Source organism: Lissotriton vulgaris, chromosome 1_2 (assembly GCF_964263255.1).
Source record: "Lissotriton vulgaris chromosome 1_2, aLisVul1.2, whole genome shotgun sequence".
Taxonomy (NCBI): domain Eukaryota; kingdom Metazoa; phylum Chordata; class Amphibia; order Caudata; family Salamandridae; genus Lissotriton; species Lissotriton vulgaris.
This window is the reverse complement of record NC_141686.1, coordinates 157,467,627-157,485,139: the sequence shown is the minus strand read 5'-3', so window position 1 is coordinate 157,485,139 and position 17,513 is coordinate 157,467,627. Positions and strand designations below refer to the sequence as shown.

The following is a 17,513-nucleotide window of genomic DNA, read 5'->3' as shown; positions in this document are numbered from 1 at the left end:
CTGACCTCTTACTCGATAGACACCTTTACTACCACCCTCCAACAGTGCACTTCATCTCTCCTTAGCCCCTTTCAGTCATGACCTCCTCATCAGACTCCCTCCCTACCTGCCCCGCACCAGTGTCCCTCATCACTCCAAAGCCCCTCCCCATGACCACCTCCTCAGACTCCCACACAAATACCCTCCACAAGTGCCCCTCATCGCTCCATAACCCCTCCCCCCATTGACCTCCTCCTGAGTCCCTCACTGCCATCCTCCACCAGTGTCCCTCATCGCTCCAAAGCACCTCCCCCATGACCTCATCGGATTCCCTCATTGCCACCCTCCTCCCAGACTCCCCCACTACCACCCTCCACCAGTGCCCCTCATCTCTCCGTAGCTCCTCCCCATGACCTCCTCCTCCTCGGATTCCCTCATTGCCATCCTCCAACACTAGCCTTCATCTCTCCGTAGCCTCTTCCCCTCATGACCTCCTCCTCAGACTCCCTCCCTACCACCCTCCACCAGTGCCCCTCATCACTCCAAAGCCCCTCTGCCTCATGACCTCCCCCTCAGACTCCCTCCCTACCACCCTTCACCAGTGCCCCTCATCACTCCAAAGCCCCTCTGCCTCATGGCCTCCTCCTCAGACTCTCTCCCTACCACCCTCCACCAGTGCCCATCACTCCAAAGCAACCCCCCTCATGACCGCCTCCTCAGACTCCCCCACTACCACCCTCCACCAGTGCCCCTCATGACCTCCTCCCAGACTCCCCCACTACCACCCTCCACCAGTGCCCCTCATCTCTCCATAGCTCCTCCCCATGACCTCCCCCTCCTCGGACTACCTCATTGCCATCCTCCAACACTGGCCTTCATCTCTCCGTAGCCTCTTCCCCTCATGACCTCCTCCTTAGACTCCCTCCCTACCACCCTCCACCAGTGCCCCTCAGCGCTCCATAGCCCCTCTCCATTACCTCCTCCTCAGACTCCCTCCCTACCACCCTTCACCAGTGCCCCTCATGCCCTCCTCCTCAGACTCCCTCCCTACCACCCTCCACCAGTGCCCCTCATGCCCTCCTCCTCAGACTCCCTCCCTACCACCCTCCACCAGTGCCCATCCCTCAAAAGCAACCCCCCTCATGACCGCCTCCTCAGACTCCCTCCCTACCACCCTCCACCAGTGCCCCTCATGCCCTCCTCCTCAGACCCCCTCCCTACCACCCTCCACCAGTGCCCATCCCTCAAAAGCAACCCCCCTCATGACCGCCTCCTCAGAGTCCCTCCCTACCACCCTCCACCAGTGCCCATCATCACTCCAAGCAACTCCCCCTCATGATCTCCTCCTCTGACTCCCTTCCTACCCCTCCACCAGTGCCCCTCACCACTCCAAAGCAACTCCCCCTTATGACCTCCTCCTCAGAATCCCTTCCTACCACCCTCCACCAGTGCCTCTCATCACTCCATAGCAACTCCCCCTTATGACCTCCTCCTCAGAATCCCTTCCTACCACCCTCCACCAGTGCCTCTCATCACTCCAAAGCCCCTCCCCCATGACCTCCTCTTCAGACTCCCTCACAAACAACCTCCACCAGTGCCTTCCATCTCTCCGTATCTCTACCCCTCATGATGCCCCCCTCGGATTCCCTCATTGCCACCCTCCAACAGAGCCCATCATCACTCCATAGCCCCTCTCTCATATGCATTTTATTTCTTGTATAGCGCTACTCGTAGTGTAGGGTATCACAGTACTGTACATCACACACAGATTATGCAGACACAATGATTCATAAAAGTATCCAAATCAGCCTATAGGGAATGTCACATAAGCTAATGAATATTACCAGGTGTAGGAATCACATCTCATCCATGCTGCTGGGCAATATGTATTAAGAGGGTTGGGTCTGGAGAACACAAACACAGGATTTAAAGCATACCCCAGTGGTTGGCTGTACTGATTAAAAATTATATCTGCCCAAACTCTGTATTGCAACATTAGAATAATGAAATACTGGGAAAATTCGAACTAACTAGCAATACAAAAAAAAAATGTAATTATACCATTCTGGTTTGTATACACGTCTTTGATCACACTGTCCTGTGTATCAAAGGATCTCTGTGACAAAGGCAGTAACCCACTGAGCTATCCACGTTAACTACAGTTCTATTGCATTTAAATACTACAAACCAAAAAAAGAACGCTCTCCAGCAAGATCAACAATCCCCAAGGTTATTTGGACATTTAGTTGTCGTGCATCCTTGCAGAACCACTCATGAATGATAAAAACGATTTAAACACACGATGTAAATGAAATAAACACGGCGTTCTAAGTATGTCTTTCTCACAGATTTAAAAAACACAATAGTGACACATTCTCTTACCTGCTCCTTACGAACTCTGTCACAGCCAGATCAGTTAAACAAACAGCTCAAGGGGTCAGGAAGGTCAGGAAAACGAAACGACAAAACAAACTCCTCTTTACCAGCAGAAAATAATTAATTATCCACACATCCAGTTCCAACGAAAGGCTTTGTCCCCTTCGCAGTGCCCCTAATGTACCTGCACGAGTCGGCGGGGACACAGCCCACCTGCCTAATATGAGATGCGTGATTGGGGGTGCGAGCCCAGGCCCAATCGCGCAACTCCTAAAGAAAGATAACGTTCGAAGAACGTTTTAACTTGCAGTGGCCATATTCTGCTGGCCTTGCTGACGTCACTGCCAGGGCCAAGGGTTATGTTTGGGTGGGCCAGGCCAAAGTTTGGGTGGGCCCGGCCCACCCGGCCCACCCGCTAGAACCGGGCCTGCTCCAAACCAAAACACATAGGTAAAGGACATAGCCGTTTACAAAGCCAATACCTATATCTCTCCCAAATGCGAGACCTATTGGATTGCAAATGCTTGTTTTGAGTTGTTGCAACGACATCATGTGGTTCCAAAATCTGCCCTCGCCTGTCACCCGATAAGAGGGCTCATAAACAATCAAAATAGCGGGCACTGCCCAGGAAACTTCAGGAACGGGCACTGCCCAGCGGTGGGATTACCGTGTCAGAACCCCGCGTGCTTACTTTGGCAATGCCCCACCGGACCTGCCAATAAAGTACTTTGTTCGGCAACGGAGAGGCGAGGCGCGCACACACACTCCCCTCCCTGCCAGCACTGGGAGAAAATCAAAATCAGCCTCTGCATGTCACCGGTGTGAGACAAAACACAGAAAAATGCAGCACTGCCCCGGAAACTGTCTGGGAAGGCAGCACACAAAACTGCAATTTCGGTGTCAGTTTATACTCGCTGTGTTTGCCTTGGCAGCGCCCGCCAGGCTCGCCCTGCCAAGGAAGTATTTCGGTATTGTATTTTGGAAGGTATGCGCCCCCGCCCTCCTCTCATGGCAAGTTGTGCAGCCCAGTGGACACCCACCGCCCTCACTGAAGTGATGTCATGGGCATGTTCAATGGTCTCTGTGTGGGAGGTGGGGGTGATCCTGGCGGATGAGGGGGCGTGTTGGGGGCTGGTCCCGGCGCCGCCCCCAGGGTTATAAATCCTGTGGAGCTGCGTGTGCCACCAGACAGGCACAGGAGCCTTGTGTGAGAAGACGAGCGTCCCACGCGAGCCACCGTACAGATCCTGCGTGTGCTGCTGATCCATAGCAGAGGAGGGAGCCAGGGAACACCGACCCGGAGAGAGGGAAGGCAGCGAGGAGAGAGAGGCCCCCACGCGCACACCCCACAGCAGCACCATGCACCCCCCCTGCAGCCTGCTCGCCCTGCTCCTGCTCTTCCTAGCCAGCTGGGACCTGCGGCAGCTGGTGGACGCCTGCACCTGCTCCCCCAGCCACCCCCAGGATGCCTTCTGCAACTCCGACATAGGTGAGTGGCACAGAAGGGGAGAGGGTCATGTGGCGTAACGACAGGAGCTGCTGACTTTGGAGCTGGGTAACAGTTTCGAGTACCGGCGTCTGCTCAGCATCCTGTTATGCTGGGCAAATCACTCAATCTTGCTGTGATTATCAAACATGAATGGGTCTTTATGTAATGTGCTCATGTACAGCGCGCCAATAACTTTGGGTCGACTTCACGGTATGTAAAACTGCGAACAATTACGGCAACGCGCAGGACCCTCCTTGACACCTCAAGTTAATTTATTATTGATGCTGTATCGAACTGTATTTGTAACGCGCAGTCAAATACCAGATCCGTATAGGCTGATGACGGACTCACTAGTTCTTTGAAGCTACAGCTCCCAAAGTTGGTAAACACGTGAGAAAGGCACTTTGTCCATTGTGCTTTCCTGGGCTTTGAAGCGCATCCTACACACACACAGTGTGTGTCATGCACGCGGCCCTCGGGCCTCAGTTTGTACAGCGGATCACTTGTGAACTGAGGGATGGATTTTACGTCACTCTTAAACCACGTGGGTTGTGTCGCTGCACTGTGCCGAGTTATTCAGTGAGGCAGAGGCACCAGAGGCTAGAGATGCAGTGCCCTGAGGGTACAAAGCTGAGGATACGTAGGTGAAGTTACCAGAGGGTAGCGATGCAGTGCCCTGAGGGTGCAGAAGCAGAGATGTCGGAGGGTAGAAATACAGTGCGCTGAGAGTGGAGACGCAGAGATGTTACACAATAGAAATGCAGTGCATCGAGGGTGCAGCGATGTCAGAGGGTAGAGATGCAGTACCCTGAGGGTACATAGGTGGAGTTACCAGAGGGTAGTGATGCAGTGCCCTGAGGGTGCAGAAGCAGAGATGTCAGAGGGTAGAGATGAGGTGCACTGAGGGTGGAGACGCAGAGAAGTTACACAATAGAAATGCAGTGCACTGAGAGTGCAGCGATGTCGGAGAGTAGAGCTGCAGTGCACTAAGAGTGGAGACGCAGAGATGTTACACTGTAGAAATGCAGCGCATTGAGGGTGCAGAGATGTCGGATGATTGAGATGCAGTGCACTGAGGGAGCAGAGATGTTGGATGGTTGAGATGCAGTGTACTGAGGGTGCAGAGCTGTCGGATGGTAGAAATGCAGTGCACTGATGGAGCAGAGATGTCAGAGGGTAGAGATGCAGTGCACTGAGGGTGCAGAGATGTCAGAGGGTAGAGATGCAGTGCACTGAGGGTGCAGAGATGTCAGAGGGTAGAGATGCAGTGCACTGAGGGTGCAGAGATGTCAGAGGGTAGAGATGCAGTGCACTGAGGGTGCAGAGATGTCGGATGGTAGAGATGCAGTGCATTGAGGGTGCAGAGATGTCAGAGGATAGAGATGCAGTGCATTGAGGGTGCAGCGATGTCAGAGGATATAGATGCAGTGCACTGAGAGCGCAGAAGCAGAGATGCAGTGCATTGAGGGTGCAGAGATGTCGGATGGTAGAGATGCAGTGTACTGAGGGTGCAGAGATGTCTGATGGTAGAGATGCAGTGCACTGAGGGTGCAGAGATGTCGGATGGTAGAGATGCAGTGCATTGAGGGTGCAGAGATGTCAGAGGATAGAGATGCAGTGCATTGAGGGTGCAGCGATGTCAGAGGATATAGATGCAGTGCACTGAGAGCGCAGAAGCAGAGATGCAGTGCATTGAGGGTGCAGAGATGTCGGATGGTAGAGATGCAGTGCACTGAGGGTGCAGAGATGTCTGATGGTAGAGATGCAGTGCACTGAGGGTGCAGAGATGTCGGATGGTAGAGATGCAGTGCATTGAGGGTGCAGAGATGTCGGATGGTTGAGATGCAGTGCACTGATGGTGCAGAGATGTCGGATGGTAGAGATGCAGTGCACTGAGGGTGCAGACATGTCGGATGGTAGAGATGCAGTGCATTGAGGGTGCAGAGATGTCGGATGGTAGAGATGCAGTGCATTGGGGGTGCAGAGATGTCGTATGGTAGAGATGCAGTGCACTTAGGGTGCAGAGATGTCAGATGGTAGAGATGCAGTGCACTGAGGGTGCAGAGATGTCGGATGGTAGAGATGCAGTGCACTGAGGGTGCAGAGATGTCGGATGGTAGAGACGCAGTGCATTGAGGGTGCAGAGATGTCAGAGGGTAGAGATGCAGTGCACTGAGGGAGCAGAGATGTCAGAGGGTAGAGATGCAGTGCACTGAGGGTGCAGAAGCAGAGATGTCAGAGAGTAGAGATGCAGTGCACTGAGAGTGGAGACGCAGAGATGTTACACTGTAGAAATGCAGTGCACTGAGGGAGCAGAGATGTCGGATGGTAGAGACGCAGTGCATTGAGGGTGCAGAGATGTCAGAGGGTAGAGATGCAGTGCACTGAGGGAGCAGAAGCAGAGATGTCAGAGAGTAGAGATGCAGTGCACTGAGAGTGGAGACGCAGAGATGTTACACTGTAGAAATGCAGTGCACTGAGGGAGCAGAGATGACGGATGGTTGAGATGCAGTGCACTGAGGGAGCAGAGATGTCAGAGGGTAGAGATGCAGTGCCCTGAGAGTGGAGACGCAGAGATGTTACACTGTAGAAATGCAGTGTACTGAGGGTGCAGAGATGTCGGAGGGTAGAGATGCAGGGTGCAGAAGCAGAGATGTCAGAGAGTAGAGATGCAGTGCACTGAGGGCGCAGAAGCAGAGATGTCAGAGGGTAGAGATGTAGTGCACTGAGGGTGCAGAGATGTCGGATGGTAGAGATGCCGTGCATTGAGGGTGCAGAGATGTCGGATGGTAGAGATGCAGTGCACTGAGGGTGCAGAGATGTCGGATGATAGAGATGCAGTGCGCTGAGAGCACAGAAGCAGAGATGTCGGATGGTAGAGATGCAGTGCCCTGAGGGTGCAGAGATGTCAGAGGGTAGAGATGCAGTGCGCTGAGGGCACAGAAGCAGAGATGCAGTGCAGTGTGGGTTTGGAGGAGAGATGTCAGAAGGTACCCAAGGGTACAGGGACTGATGGGCAGTGGCACTGGAGGATACAGAGGGAACATATTGAAGGGCACTGGAGGGTACAGAGTCGGGGGCTCTAAGAGGGTTCATGTTCAAATAAGCTACTGAGAACGTGCGACCCGTGGGCACATGGGTATGTTAACCATGGGCATAGAGCCAGGGCACACGAGCTCACAGAAGAGTACATAGATTTGTGCAGAGATGAGAGGTACATATGGGCACGAGGAGGGAATAGAGGTGGGCGCGGCAGGGTACTGAGACCAGAGTACGCACGGGCGGCCACTAGAGGGATACAAAGGTAGGTTTACCCGAGATTGAAGCTTTCACAAGATATCTCAGCTCCTAGCACTCGCTGAGCCCTGTGATCTTCGGCGACTGCAGAAGGCCATGAATCCCGCTTTGGGTGGTGCTTATGCGTTGATGCCAGTATGGATCTGAGTAAACATTCCGAATGCTACCTTTAATGGGGTCCCTTGTAAAAGTGCTCACCTCGCCCTGGGGGCCGAGTTTACAAAGGACCATTCCCGAGGCCTCAAATATCACCTGTGACACTAGGAGAAGGGCTGCTGCGCCCAGGGTCAGAGGTCAGTGGCGATGCAACAATTTCGATCTCTGAGCAATCCATCACCCCGCCCCCAACTTCTCAACCCAGGGCCCGCGGTGCCAGTCCCATGAACTTCTCGGTTCTTGTAGCCAGTCGAGGTGAACTCTGGGAAAGACCCGCAGGGCAACTGGGACTGTACGGGCAGTTCAGCCTCCTGCCCAAGGAGGGGTGGGAGAGGTCCGGTACCTCCAGTGGCCGGGTCTCTGCCCAGGGAGGGGTGGGAGAGGTCTGGTACCTCCAGCGGGGTCTCTGCCCAGGGAGGGGAGGAGAGGTCCGGTACCTCCAGCGGTCAATGCCCAAGGAGGGGTGGGAGAGATCCGGTACCTCCAGCGGCCAGTGGCCAAGGAGGGGGGAGAGGTCCGGTACCTCCAGCGGGGTCTCTGCCCAGGGAGGGGTGGGAGAGGCCCGCTACCTCCAGCGTGGTCTCTGCCCAAGGAGGGGTGGGAGAGGTCCGGTACCTCCAGCGGGGTCTCTGCCCAAGGAGGGGTGGGAGAGGTCCGGTACCTCCAGCGGTGTCAAAGCCCAAGGAGGGGTGGGAGAGGTCCGCTACCTCCAGCGGGGTCTCTACCCAAGGAGGGGTGGGAGAGGTCCGGTACCTCCAGCGGGGTCTCTGCCCAAGGAGGGGTGGGAGAGGTCCGGTACCTCCAGCGGGGTCTCTGCCCAAGGAGGAGTGGGAGAGGTCCGGTACCTCCAGCGGGGTCTCTGCCCAGGGTGGGGTGGGAGAGGTCCGGTACCTCCAGCGGTGTCAAAGCCCAAGGAGGGGGGGGTCCGCTACCTCCAGCGGGGTCTCTACCCAAGGAGGGGTGGGAGAGGTCCGGTACCTCCAGCGGCTCTCTGCCCAAGGAGGGGTGGGAGAGGTCCGGTACCTCCAGCGGGGTCTCTGCCCAGGGAGAGAGGTCCGGTACTCCCTGGGCGGGGTCTCTGCCCAGGGAGGTGGGGTAGGCCTGGTAGTTCCAAAGGTCCGAGCACCTCATTCTCATCCCACTGCACTCCCAGAAGCGCCCCCACCTCTCACGAGCGTCCTGCCCCCCAGGGCTGCGAAGGCGACAAGCCCTCTTTAAAAATTGCAAGAGGTGGAGCGCAGTGTTTGAGTACTGACTTGTAGGTACTTCGTAAACATGCTGCCCCCTCCGGCCCCGTGGCAGCTGCTCACACGTTAACACCTGTGGGGTGGATACCCCCCAAAAGATTAAAATAAACAACATCGACACGTGTGAGATTCGGTTTGGGCGTGGGACTGGAACCGTCGAATGTGCCCTTTGACACGAGGTGCAGAGGTCATGACGTGGTGACCGTGACCCTATTCTTGTCTCCCACTCCTTGCAGTCTCTGCCGAGGTGAGAGTTGCGTTAATGAAATAGTATCTCCCATACCATATCCCCACACGGCCACACCCCATTGGTTTCTCCAGAACACGCCACAGAGTCGACCTTACTGCTAGAGGGGCAGTAATCCACCAGCTCGCATACACAGAGTGTACTGGCCTGGAAGGATGAATGGTTGAGTCAGCCCTGCCAGAGTTCGAACTCTGAGCTAGTGCACCGCCTATACCCCGGAGAGCTCTGCGGTGGACTTAGAGATGCCGACAGCAGAGTGAGCGTTTAAAGTTACGTTTTTTTCAAAGAAAGCGCAGTTACTATTAGCCACCTGTCACTCACACACAGACCGCCGTGGTGTTTGAATAACAGTTTCACGTGAGCTCCATTAGTGCACTGGTCTTTGTGCCTAGAGAGATGAAAAGCCGAGTCTGCTTTAGATTTGATACTGCCCTCGTGAACATGCACCCACCCAGGCATCCAAGTTCTTGACTCGGGGTGCAGGGTGAGCCGGTGGTGCAGGGGTGCCTTCTCCCTAGCTAGACCTGCGCTTTAGGATTCAAATCCCTTAACTGTACTCGCGAGAACAAAAAATAAAACCAAGACCGTGTTTGGCATCTGAGGCTCTTGGGTGTTCTCCAAAACAAAATACTTGAAATTAGCATGTTTTTCTCTCCACTCTTGACTCATTCTTAATATAAATCGGGAAGAGGAGTTGGCCTAAAGGGTGGTCGACCTCAAATCTTCGGGAACTGGGGGCTGGATTCACAGAACTAATTTAAGACAAAATCCTAAACTTACTACTTTTGGTATTCACAGAAGTTAGGATTTTGTCCTAAGTTTGTCTTAAGACAGACTTAAATACCAAAAGTAGTAAGTTTGGGATTTTGTCTTAAGTTAGTTCTGTGATTCGGGCCCTGGGTTCGAGTCTGGGTAATGACGCTGAACATCCTGTGATTCTGGGAAAATCACTTAATCTCCCTGTGCCTAACAAAAAAATAAATGTGTCCTCATGTAATGCAACTTGTTCTATGTAAAGCGCTTTGATACCCGATTCAGGTCAGGATTGCGCTATATAAAACTCTGTAAAAAAAATAAAATATATATATATATATACACACACACACACACACAGGCGTAGCTTCAGGGGGTGCGTTTTGGGTGTTACATCCCCTAATAAATGTACTTTCTGATAAAGGGTTGGTGCAGGTGTTTGAAGTCGGGTATGCTGGGATGTCTGTCGGATTTCACTAGGACTTTTTACATGCACACCGACATACACGCGCACACACACACTCTCCCTCTGTTTTCAAAGTCCTCAAAAACGTTGGTTATTTCAAAACATTGTTTTCTTCTTAGCACGCCTGCCAGTCCGCATTCCTGTCTCTTTCCACTGCGCTTAGACCCCGCTCATGAACCCTGCTTGGCATATAAAGTATTTTAACATTATATGCCAGTCAGGGCACAAGGACGCTGTCACCGGAAGTGACATCACGACAGGAAGTGACGTCACGAAAGGTGCCAAGCTCCTCATCCCAGATAGGCCAAAGAGCGAAGTCCAGCTGTTTGGCAGGGGGGACGGTGTCCCCCGGTAAAATAAGTGGGGGGGATGCCGTCCACCCGCGTGGTACCCCGACTCGAGTCCTGATACCAGTCTTATTGTTGGTGAATCTGAAGTCCCCCCAATCTTCTGACCAAGCTACGCCTTTGAAAATATAGTGCTCTTTGCCAGTATCGCAGTGTCATAGCGCTATGTTCGAGAGATGGTTTGACCTCAAAATGGCATACTGAGGCGAAGCCCCTAGGGTTCAACATCAAGCTCCATTGAGGGTATGGTCCCAGCAGCAAGTGCTTGAACCACCTGGACTTCCAGCTTACTCATTCGAGTGGCCTCGCTGAGCACTCTTGAAGAATTCATTAAAATACCCTGCCAGTGACAGAATTCATTCGTGGACCAGCGCCAGTGGCCTGGATTCCCTGAGAAGTTATTCGGTTATTGTTAAAGGTAGGAGGCCTGGTCCAAATGGAACACCCTGAAAGGACCTCTTTGTGTATTGGCGTCACTGAGAAATATTAGGAAAGTGGGTAAAAGTTACTTAACGGTCATAAATGCCATGTGAAGGAGCATTTATTGTTATGTTTTTATTCCGGTCACTAGATCACGCCTAGGTTTGCATTGCACACTCGGAGTAGAGTGGAAGAAAGTACTGGTTAGGCCTGGGTGGAGTTCGTGTACAAAAAACGACGCAGAATTCCGAAAGCAGTGGGGTGTGTTACGTCACACCATCTGAGCTGATTTTTAGCAACAAGTGTTGGTCCCGTGCTGTAAAATCAGTGTGAACGGCACCATGCACAGGGCAAGAGGGCGTTGCTTCTTTCTGCCGCTCAAGTAGCACCAGCTTCCTCAACACGAACGGAAAGTTTCTCAACAGGAGCTGTAGTGACCATCTGCGACTGCCGGTGTTGAGAAATCTTGCCTGGAGGTGGTCTGGCGTAAGTGGTTATTGTTTTGCTCACCAACGTTAAGTTGGCAAGCACGAGCAAGGAAAAAACTCTGCTCCATGGAGCTTTTCTGAACTCTGCGCGCTACTCGGACTGTGGAATGGCAAAAACTCTGCTAGCGGAGTGGAATTTTACACCCAGGCCTAGAACTAGCCCTGTGTCTGCAGCCCGAGCTCCAGGAGAGCTTACCAGCAGGGCTGGAAGCCCTGGCATAAGAGACAAAAAGAAAATAACAGGAGGAGGGAGGGAAAGGAGGAAGTGGATTCTGTCTCCCCTATGCAAAACATGTCGACGCACTTTTGAGGTTGACGTACCCTAATCAGTAACGGACAACCTCACCCTGCACCTTTTTAACGATACCAGCCGAGGGCTTAATACAAATTTTTTTATTATTTTTTCTCCTACGAGCCAGGTATCTTTTAACCATCACTTTCCATCACCTCACCACTCACACTTATTTCCTTCACACACATCAACACATAGTCCACTTTCAGTGCTCCTACGTAGTCGTGAGTCGTAGCACGCCGCATCCCGTAGAGGGGTGCGAAGACCCCGATGATGAAGCATGACACCAAGGGGCCTGTTGGTGTGTGAGGGGTATTTAAAACAATACTGTGTGCTCCCCACCGTGGTAGGGATCACCACCACTACCAGAGTGGATTCCTTTTTGTTTAGATAAGAGACAAAAAAACATCAAATAAAACACACAGCGGCCCACAGTGCAAAAGAGGGCGTCAGAGTATGACCGTGGGTCTTTCATGCTTGGGACAAGGAAGCCACCAGCTCTGCAGCTGCAGTGGAACATGCCAGAAAGGCCCGTCTGGCTGGTTCTAGAAGAGTGGCGCACAGATTCTAGAGTCCAATGGAGCATGCGCCACCTGTCGACACGGTTCCTCATTCTGTTCTAGAGGGTTCCCCCAAAGACTTGTGGCCCCTCAATCTGTTGGATTTGGAGGTGTTGAAGTCAACGGAGATGAAACACTTTGCTTTAGAGGGTGGGTCTTGGAGGGCACAGTTTGCAGGCGAACATCCGGTGGAGTCAGGTATCAGAGCGCTTTACCTCCTAAGCGTTGGCCACCCAGGGTTCTTTCCCATAGTTCTAGAAAGTCAGGGCTCGAGTCAGGATACCACGTGGTTGGACGGCATCCCCCACTTATTTTACTGGGTGCTCGATAACTGGAGCATATGGAGCCACACATTCACTCTTTGGCCTCTCTGGGGCGAGATTGGAGCACATTCAGAACGCTGCTCACGCGCTGCCTTCTCTGGTGCAATCGCATCTAAGGGATGAGCGAAGAGAGGCAATGAGTCTGAAGGTGCGAGCCACCTTTCGCGAAGGTGCGAGCCACCTTTCATGACGTCACTTTCTGTCGTGACGTCAGCGCATCCCCCCCCCCCACACACACACTTCTTTTTTTAGGACTTGTGCCCTGTAGAAAGTTCCATCGAGTTCTGGAAGGTTCCTCAGTGTGGCCCGGCAGGCAGCGGGGGCGTGGCCGCACTTGTCGTGCTCTGGCTGGACGCAGCGAGTTTACTGAGGCTGTCCACCTCAAGCCGCCCTTCCCAGCCGGCGTCCCCCCGCCTCGACCCGAGGTTTCTGCTTCTATAAAGCAAGCCTTGTTTTCTGTTTTTCAGCGGAATCACCCCTGTGGGAATCCCGCTTTCCTTAAAGCACTGGACTATTTTTGGAAAGTTGCCAAGTTGGATTTTTGCCTTAAAAGGTGAACATTCTGCTCGTTTCCCGCAGCCCGCACTCCGGAAGTCCCCGGTGTGTTCTCTATTGTAATCTAGCACACAGTAGAGCAATGGTAGTTTCTAGGCACCTAAATTGCGAGGGATTTGTTCTACTTTTTTTAACCTGCAGTACGACAAAGACTACATTTTCCACGTAACTAAAGTGAGGCTGTGTGGCCCGGAACACCCCCAGTCACTGTGGCCGAAACACCACGAACACCTGCTCTGTGGTTTATTGAGGCGGCATGCAACCCCTTCAGGGTGGGCGCGTGAGAGGAATCCCCCAGGAAGGAACAGAGGCATTCTCCATCACATGGGTTCCTCTGTGCCCTGAAATCCCCCTTCTAGCAAACATTCTGCTTCTCACACACTAAATGTTGTCTTTGTTTAAAAATATCCAACATTTCACACCTCCCCCAAACATTTGCATCAATTTCCTTACTCTTCTGCAAATACAAAATTAAGGGTGTTTTGGTGAGAACCTGTGGTAAATCCTCTTGAGATGGATCAGCGGGTTTGGCGCCTGCTGCAGTGAACCCTGTACTGTAACTTGTCCTAGAGGATGAGGGTCGAATCCTGACGACACTGAAATATCCGTATTGTGCATTGTGTTACTGTCACTGATGTGAGTTGGGTGATGAGTGACGAAGTGTTTTTTTGTGAATAATTGACAGAGAGAGCTGCAGAGTGGACAGGTGGATGGAAGCCTGTGCCATTTGAAAAAAAAAACTGTAGATGTGGAGGCGAATGAGCAAAACCTTAAAATTATGTGGCAAGCTGGGAACCGCACTATGCAAATATGTTCACTAAATCACACCCTAAGACTCTTTTTAATTGAGCTATTGTGACCTGCTGTCAGTGATGCAGAATGCATTGCAAATGCTTTGGAACATGCCAACATTCTCAAGAAGCTATACAAGTTCACAAGATCCTATTTGAACGTTTTATTACATTTTGACTTTGAAGTTAAGGCAAAATAATACACATTTATTAATGAAGGGTTCTTGATGGGCCTGAGCAGAATAGGAGTGTGAAGGTGTTCATTGCTCGCTTTTACGAATACTTGGAGGGCCAGTGTTTGTTTGTATAAAGTTTACTGTCTGGCTGTGCGATTAGAGGGAGCGTGTGTTGTGCTCCCGAGTACGCTGTGTATTTGTGTCACGTGCAGTGTGTGTGTCGGTTGGACGCAGCGGGTCATGTGTGGGCTTTCCTGCTCTCTCGGCGGGCTGCTCTTTCTGTACAGAAGGGAATGGCTTCCAGAATCCCCTTTTGCACAGCCATGTGAGGGGAGGGAACACACGTTTGCATTTACACTCAGAGTCCACACTGGCTGCACAAGCATTAACATATAAACCTTTTTAAATGACGCCACTGTGCGCTCTAGGACTTCACGCTGTACACTCAAAGCCAAAAATAAGATACAAATGTAACGGTACCCTTTTTAGACATTGAACACCCCTTCCCTTCGCCCAGGTCCATGTCTGCCTCCGCAGAGCATCCATTGATGCTTCTTTGCTGCCGGATGATGCTGACTGTCCAACCCGCAGTCCTGTGCTCCCTCTGACCACGCGCCTGTGTGTACCCACGTGTTCTGCTTCCACGCTACACAGTGGCGGACTGGGAACAGACAGCATCCCGGCCAAATATATTCAAACACGGCCAGCTTTCCTCTCCTCTCTTCCTACCTCTGTCTCTTTCGATCCATTCTCTTTCAATCCTGTCCCTCTCTTGTCCTTCTTTGATCTCTTCAGGTGCCCCAGCCACTGGCTCAGCTGCTTGTGTGGCTTGTTGTGTGGGGAGAGAAGCACACCAGGGGGAACACAACGTGGAAGGTGAGGCGAGAAGTACAAGGGTTAGAGAACAAAACTGAGGAGGGAGGAGGGGAAAAGAGAAGTACAAAAGGGAGACAGCTGGAAAACACATGCACTCACATGGAGTGCTTACCCAAAAAGAAAAGTAGGCAGTGAAAGGCCACAAGTAATGAGGCCCATACTCCTGGGTAAGGACAAACACAAGAGGAATGAAATCCCACACAAGCGGACTGATTAAAAGCAAGTAAATGAATGACGATAAAGCCAGCCAATGGTAAGCATGCATGAGCTCTAAACCCACTGCAAGCTCACAGTCACAGTAGGTCTTTTTTGCAAACATTCGGCTCGCGCTGTTTGTGAGGCAAGACTTAAAAATACCACTGAACTAACTGTCTTTAGAATCCAAAATAATACACTATTGTCTCACTTGGTGCTAATCATTTCATCAACCTGGAAAGGATGGAAGTTGTCCACGCTGAGACTCAAACCTATGAAATGTATGTTTCGAAGCTGTGTATGCCCTGTACTCACATTTCCTTTTCATAGCCTTCTCGCTTTTATGGGGCGATATTTTCGTGAACAATATGATCTCCCCACTATGAAGTATATATGGGTTCACCAGTCTGAGTGTGCATTGTCTGGGGGCACAAAACTCCCTAAAAGCATTCTCATCGCAGAGGATCCGGGTCTGTGGCGAGGGCAATAATGCCAACACAACTGTTAACTTGCCACGTGCAGAGGGTGGCTTTAAGCCAATAGCACCGGGTTTCACCTTTTCCAGTACACATAGAGCTGTGGTCTGAATGGCCTGGCTGAGAGCAGCTCTCATGACATAAGGGCTAATATATTACGTATATTAGAGCTGCAAAATAGTGGAACTATAGTTTCAACCTTTGTGCAGTTCATGTTATGAAGCTATAGTGTTTCGAAAGCGTATGCCTCCCCGCATAACGCAATACAGCTGCAGCCCGTGCTATGAAACAGCAGCATCGTGAAGTTGTAGGACCTTATGCATCCTGTGTTAGTGGTGCGGCAGCGCTATAAACAAAGCTGTAACTGGGAAGTAATGCTGCAGTCTAACTGCAAGCGGCAGCATAGTGACTTTATGGGGTTGTATGCCCGAGCAACTCATAAGACGTTATGCACAGGGCGATAGTTTTGCCATATGTAATAGGAAGCTGTGGCACTGTTGACTTTTAAGACCCTATGCCCAGGTCAACCGTGCTGCAATTTATAGAAGGAAACTGCATCACAGTGCACCCTTGAGGATTATGTACTTATGCAGTGTCACCTGCAAGATTGTAGCAATATGTCTCTTTAAGATACTACGCATAGAGACCCTCATGGGTGTGTAGTTGCGCTTTACCAACCCCTGATTGATTGCTGGATAGTGCAATCTTGTTTCGCTCTATGGTGGTGGACACCCCCCAACATTTCCGTCTCTGCGATAAGCTTTTGCAGAACTGTGGTGCAGTCTGTGAATGTACATGGTAAGCTTACCACCACCCCCGCCCTCTGGAATACCTTGTTCCCTCCAAAAACCATGATAAGCAACCCCCTGCGTCAGATCTCTCCGTTACATTCACACCAGTGTAACTGCAAATAAGTGTTATGATTGGAGCGCTGCTTTTTTGTCACTACGACAGAAGGCCACCGGGCCTGCCAGACATGGCGTTAATGAAAAGTGGAGGTGGGAACATTGTGGGTGAGCCTGTCATTGATGGTCGGTGGTGGAACTGAAGCAAGTAATAGGGGCGGCCCGGTGGAGGCGGGCACTCTACATGCAATGAGTAAGGGCGGACGGGCTCAACGACGACCATCTACAGGATTATGTTGCATCAAGAAGGCAGGGGGTCTGGGGTGGCAGGGCCCTGGTGGGGAATAGAGCTTCTGACTTGTCAGTCATGGAACTACATGTTTCGTGCGCAGTGGACCTTGGTTGACAGCCATAGACCTACATTTTTCGTGCGCAGTAATTCTTGGTTGTCAGTCCTAGACCTACATGTTTAATGCACAGTGGATCTTGGTTGCCAGTCATAGACCTACATGTTTAATGCACAGTGGATCTTGGTTGTCAGTCCTAGATGTACATGTTTAATGCACGGTGGATCTTGGTTGCCAGCCATAGACCTACATATTTTGTGCGCAGTGGACCTTGGTTGACAGTCATAGACCTACATGTTTAATGCACGGTGGATCTTGGTTGCCAGTCATAGAAATACATGTTTAATGCACAGTGGATCTTGGTTGTCAGTCCTAGACGTACATGTTTCATACTCAATGGATCTTGGTTGCCAGCCATAGACCTACATGTTTCATACTCGATGGATCTTGGTTGCCAGCCATAGACCTACATGTTTCATACTCGATGGATCTTGGTTGCCAGCCATAGACCTACATGTTTCATACTCGATGGATCTTGGTTGCCAGCCATAGACCTACATGTTTCATACTCGATGGATCTTGGTTGCCAGTCATAGACCTACATGTTTTGTGCGCAGTGGATCTTGGTTGTCAGTCATGGACCTACATGTTTCATGCTCGATGGACCTTGGTTGCCAGTCATAGACCTACATGTTTCATGCTCGATGGACCTTGGTTGCTAGCCATAGACCTACATGTTTCATTCTCGGTGGACCTTGGTTGTCAGTCAGAGACCTACATGTTTCATGCTCGATGGACCTTGGTTGCTAGCC

At 51.6% G+C, this 17,513-nt stretch overlaps 2 protein-coding genes across 2 annotated transcripts in view; one reads left to right on the top strand and one right to left on the bottom strand.

The window, feature by feature from the left end:
* SYN3 (synapsin III) overlaps positions 1 to 17,513 on the bottom strand; it is a 1,181,147-nt gene that overhangs the window by 522,394 nt on the left and 641,240 nt on the right. The window lies entirely within an intron of this gene.
* Positions 3,539 to 17,513, top strand: part of TIMP3 (TIMP metallopeptidase inhibitor 3) — a 57,725-nt gene continuing 43,750 nt past the window's right edge. The window contains exon 1 of the mRNA XM_086953011.1: positions 3,539 to 3,844. Coding sequence (XP_086809137.1) covers positions 3,715 to 3,844 — 130 coding nt within the window. The 5' untranslated portion in view covers positions 3,539 to 3,714. The remainder of the gene's footprint in view (positions 3,845 to 17,513) is intronic.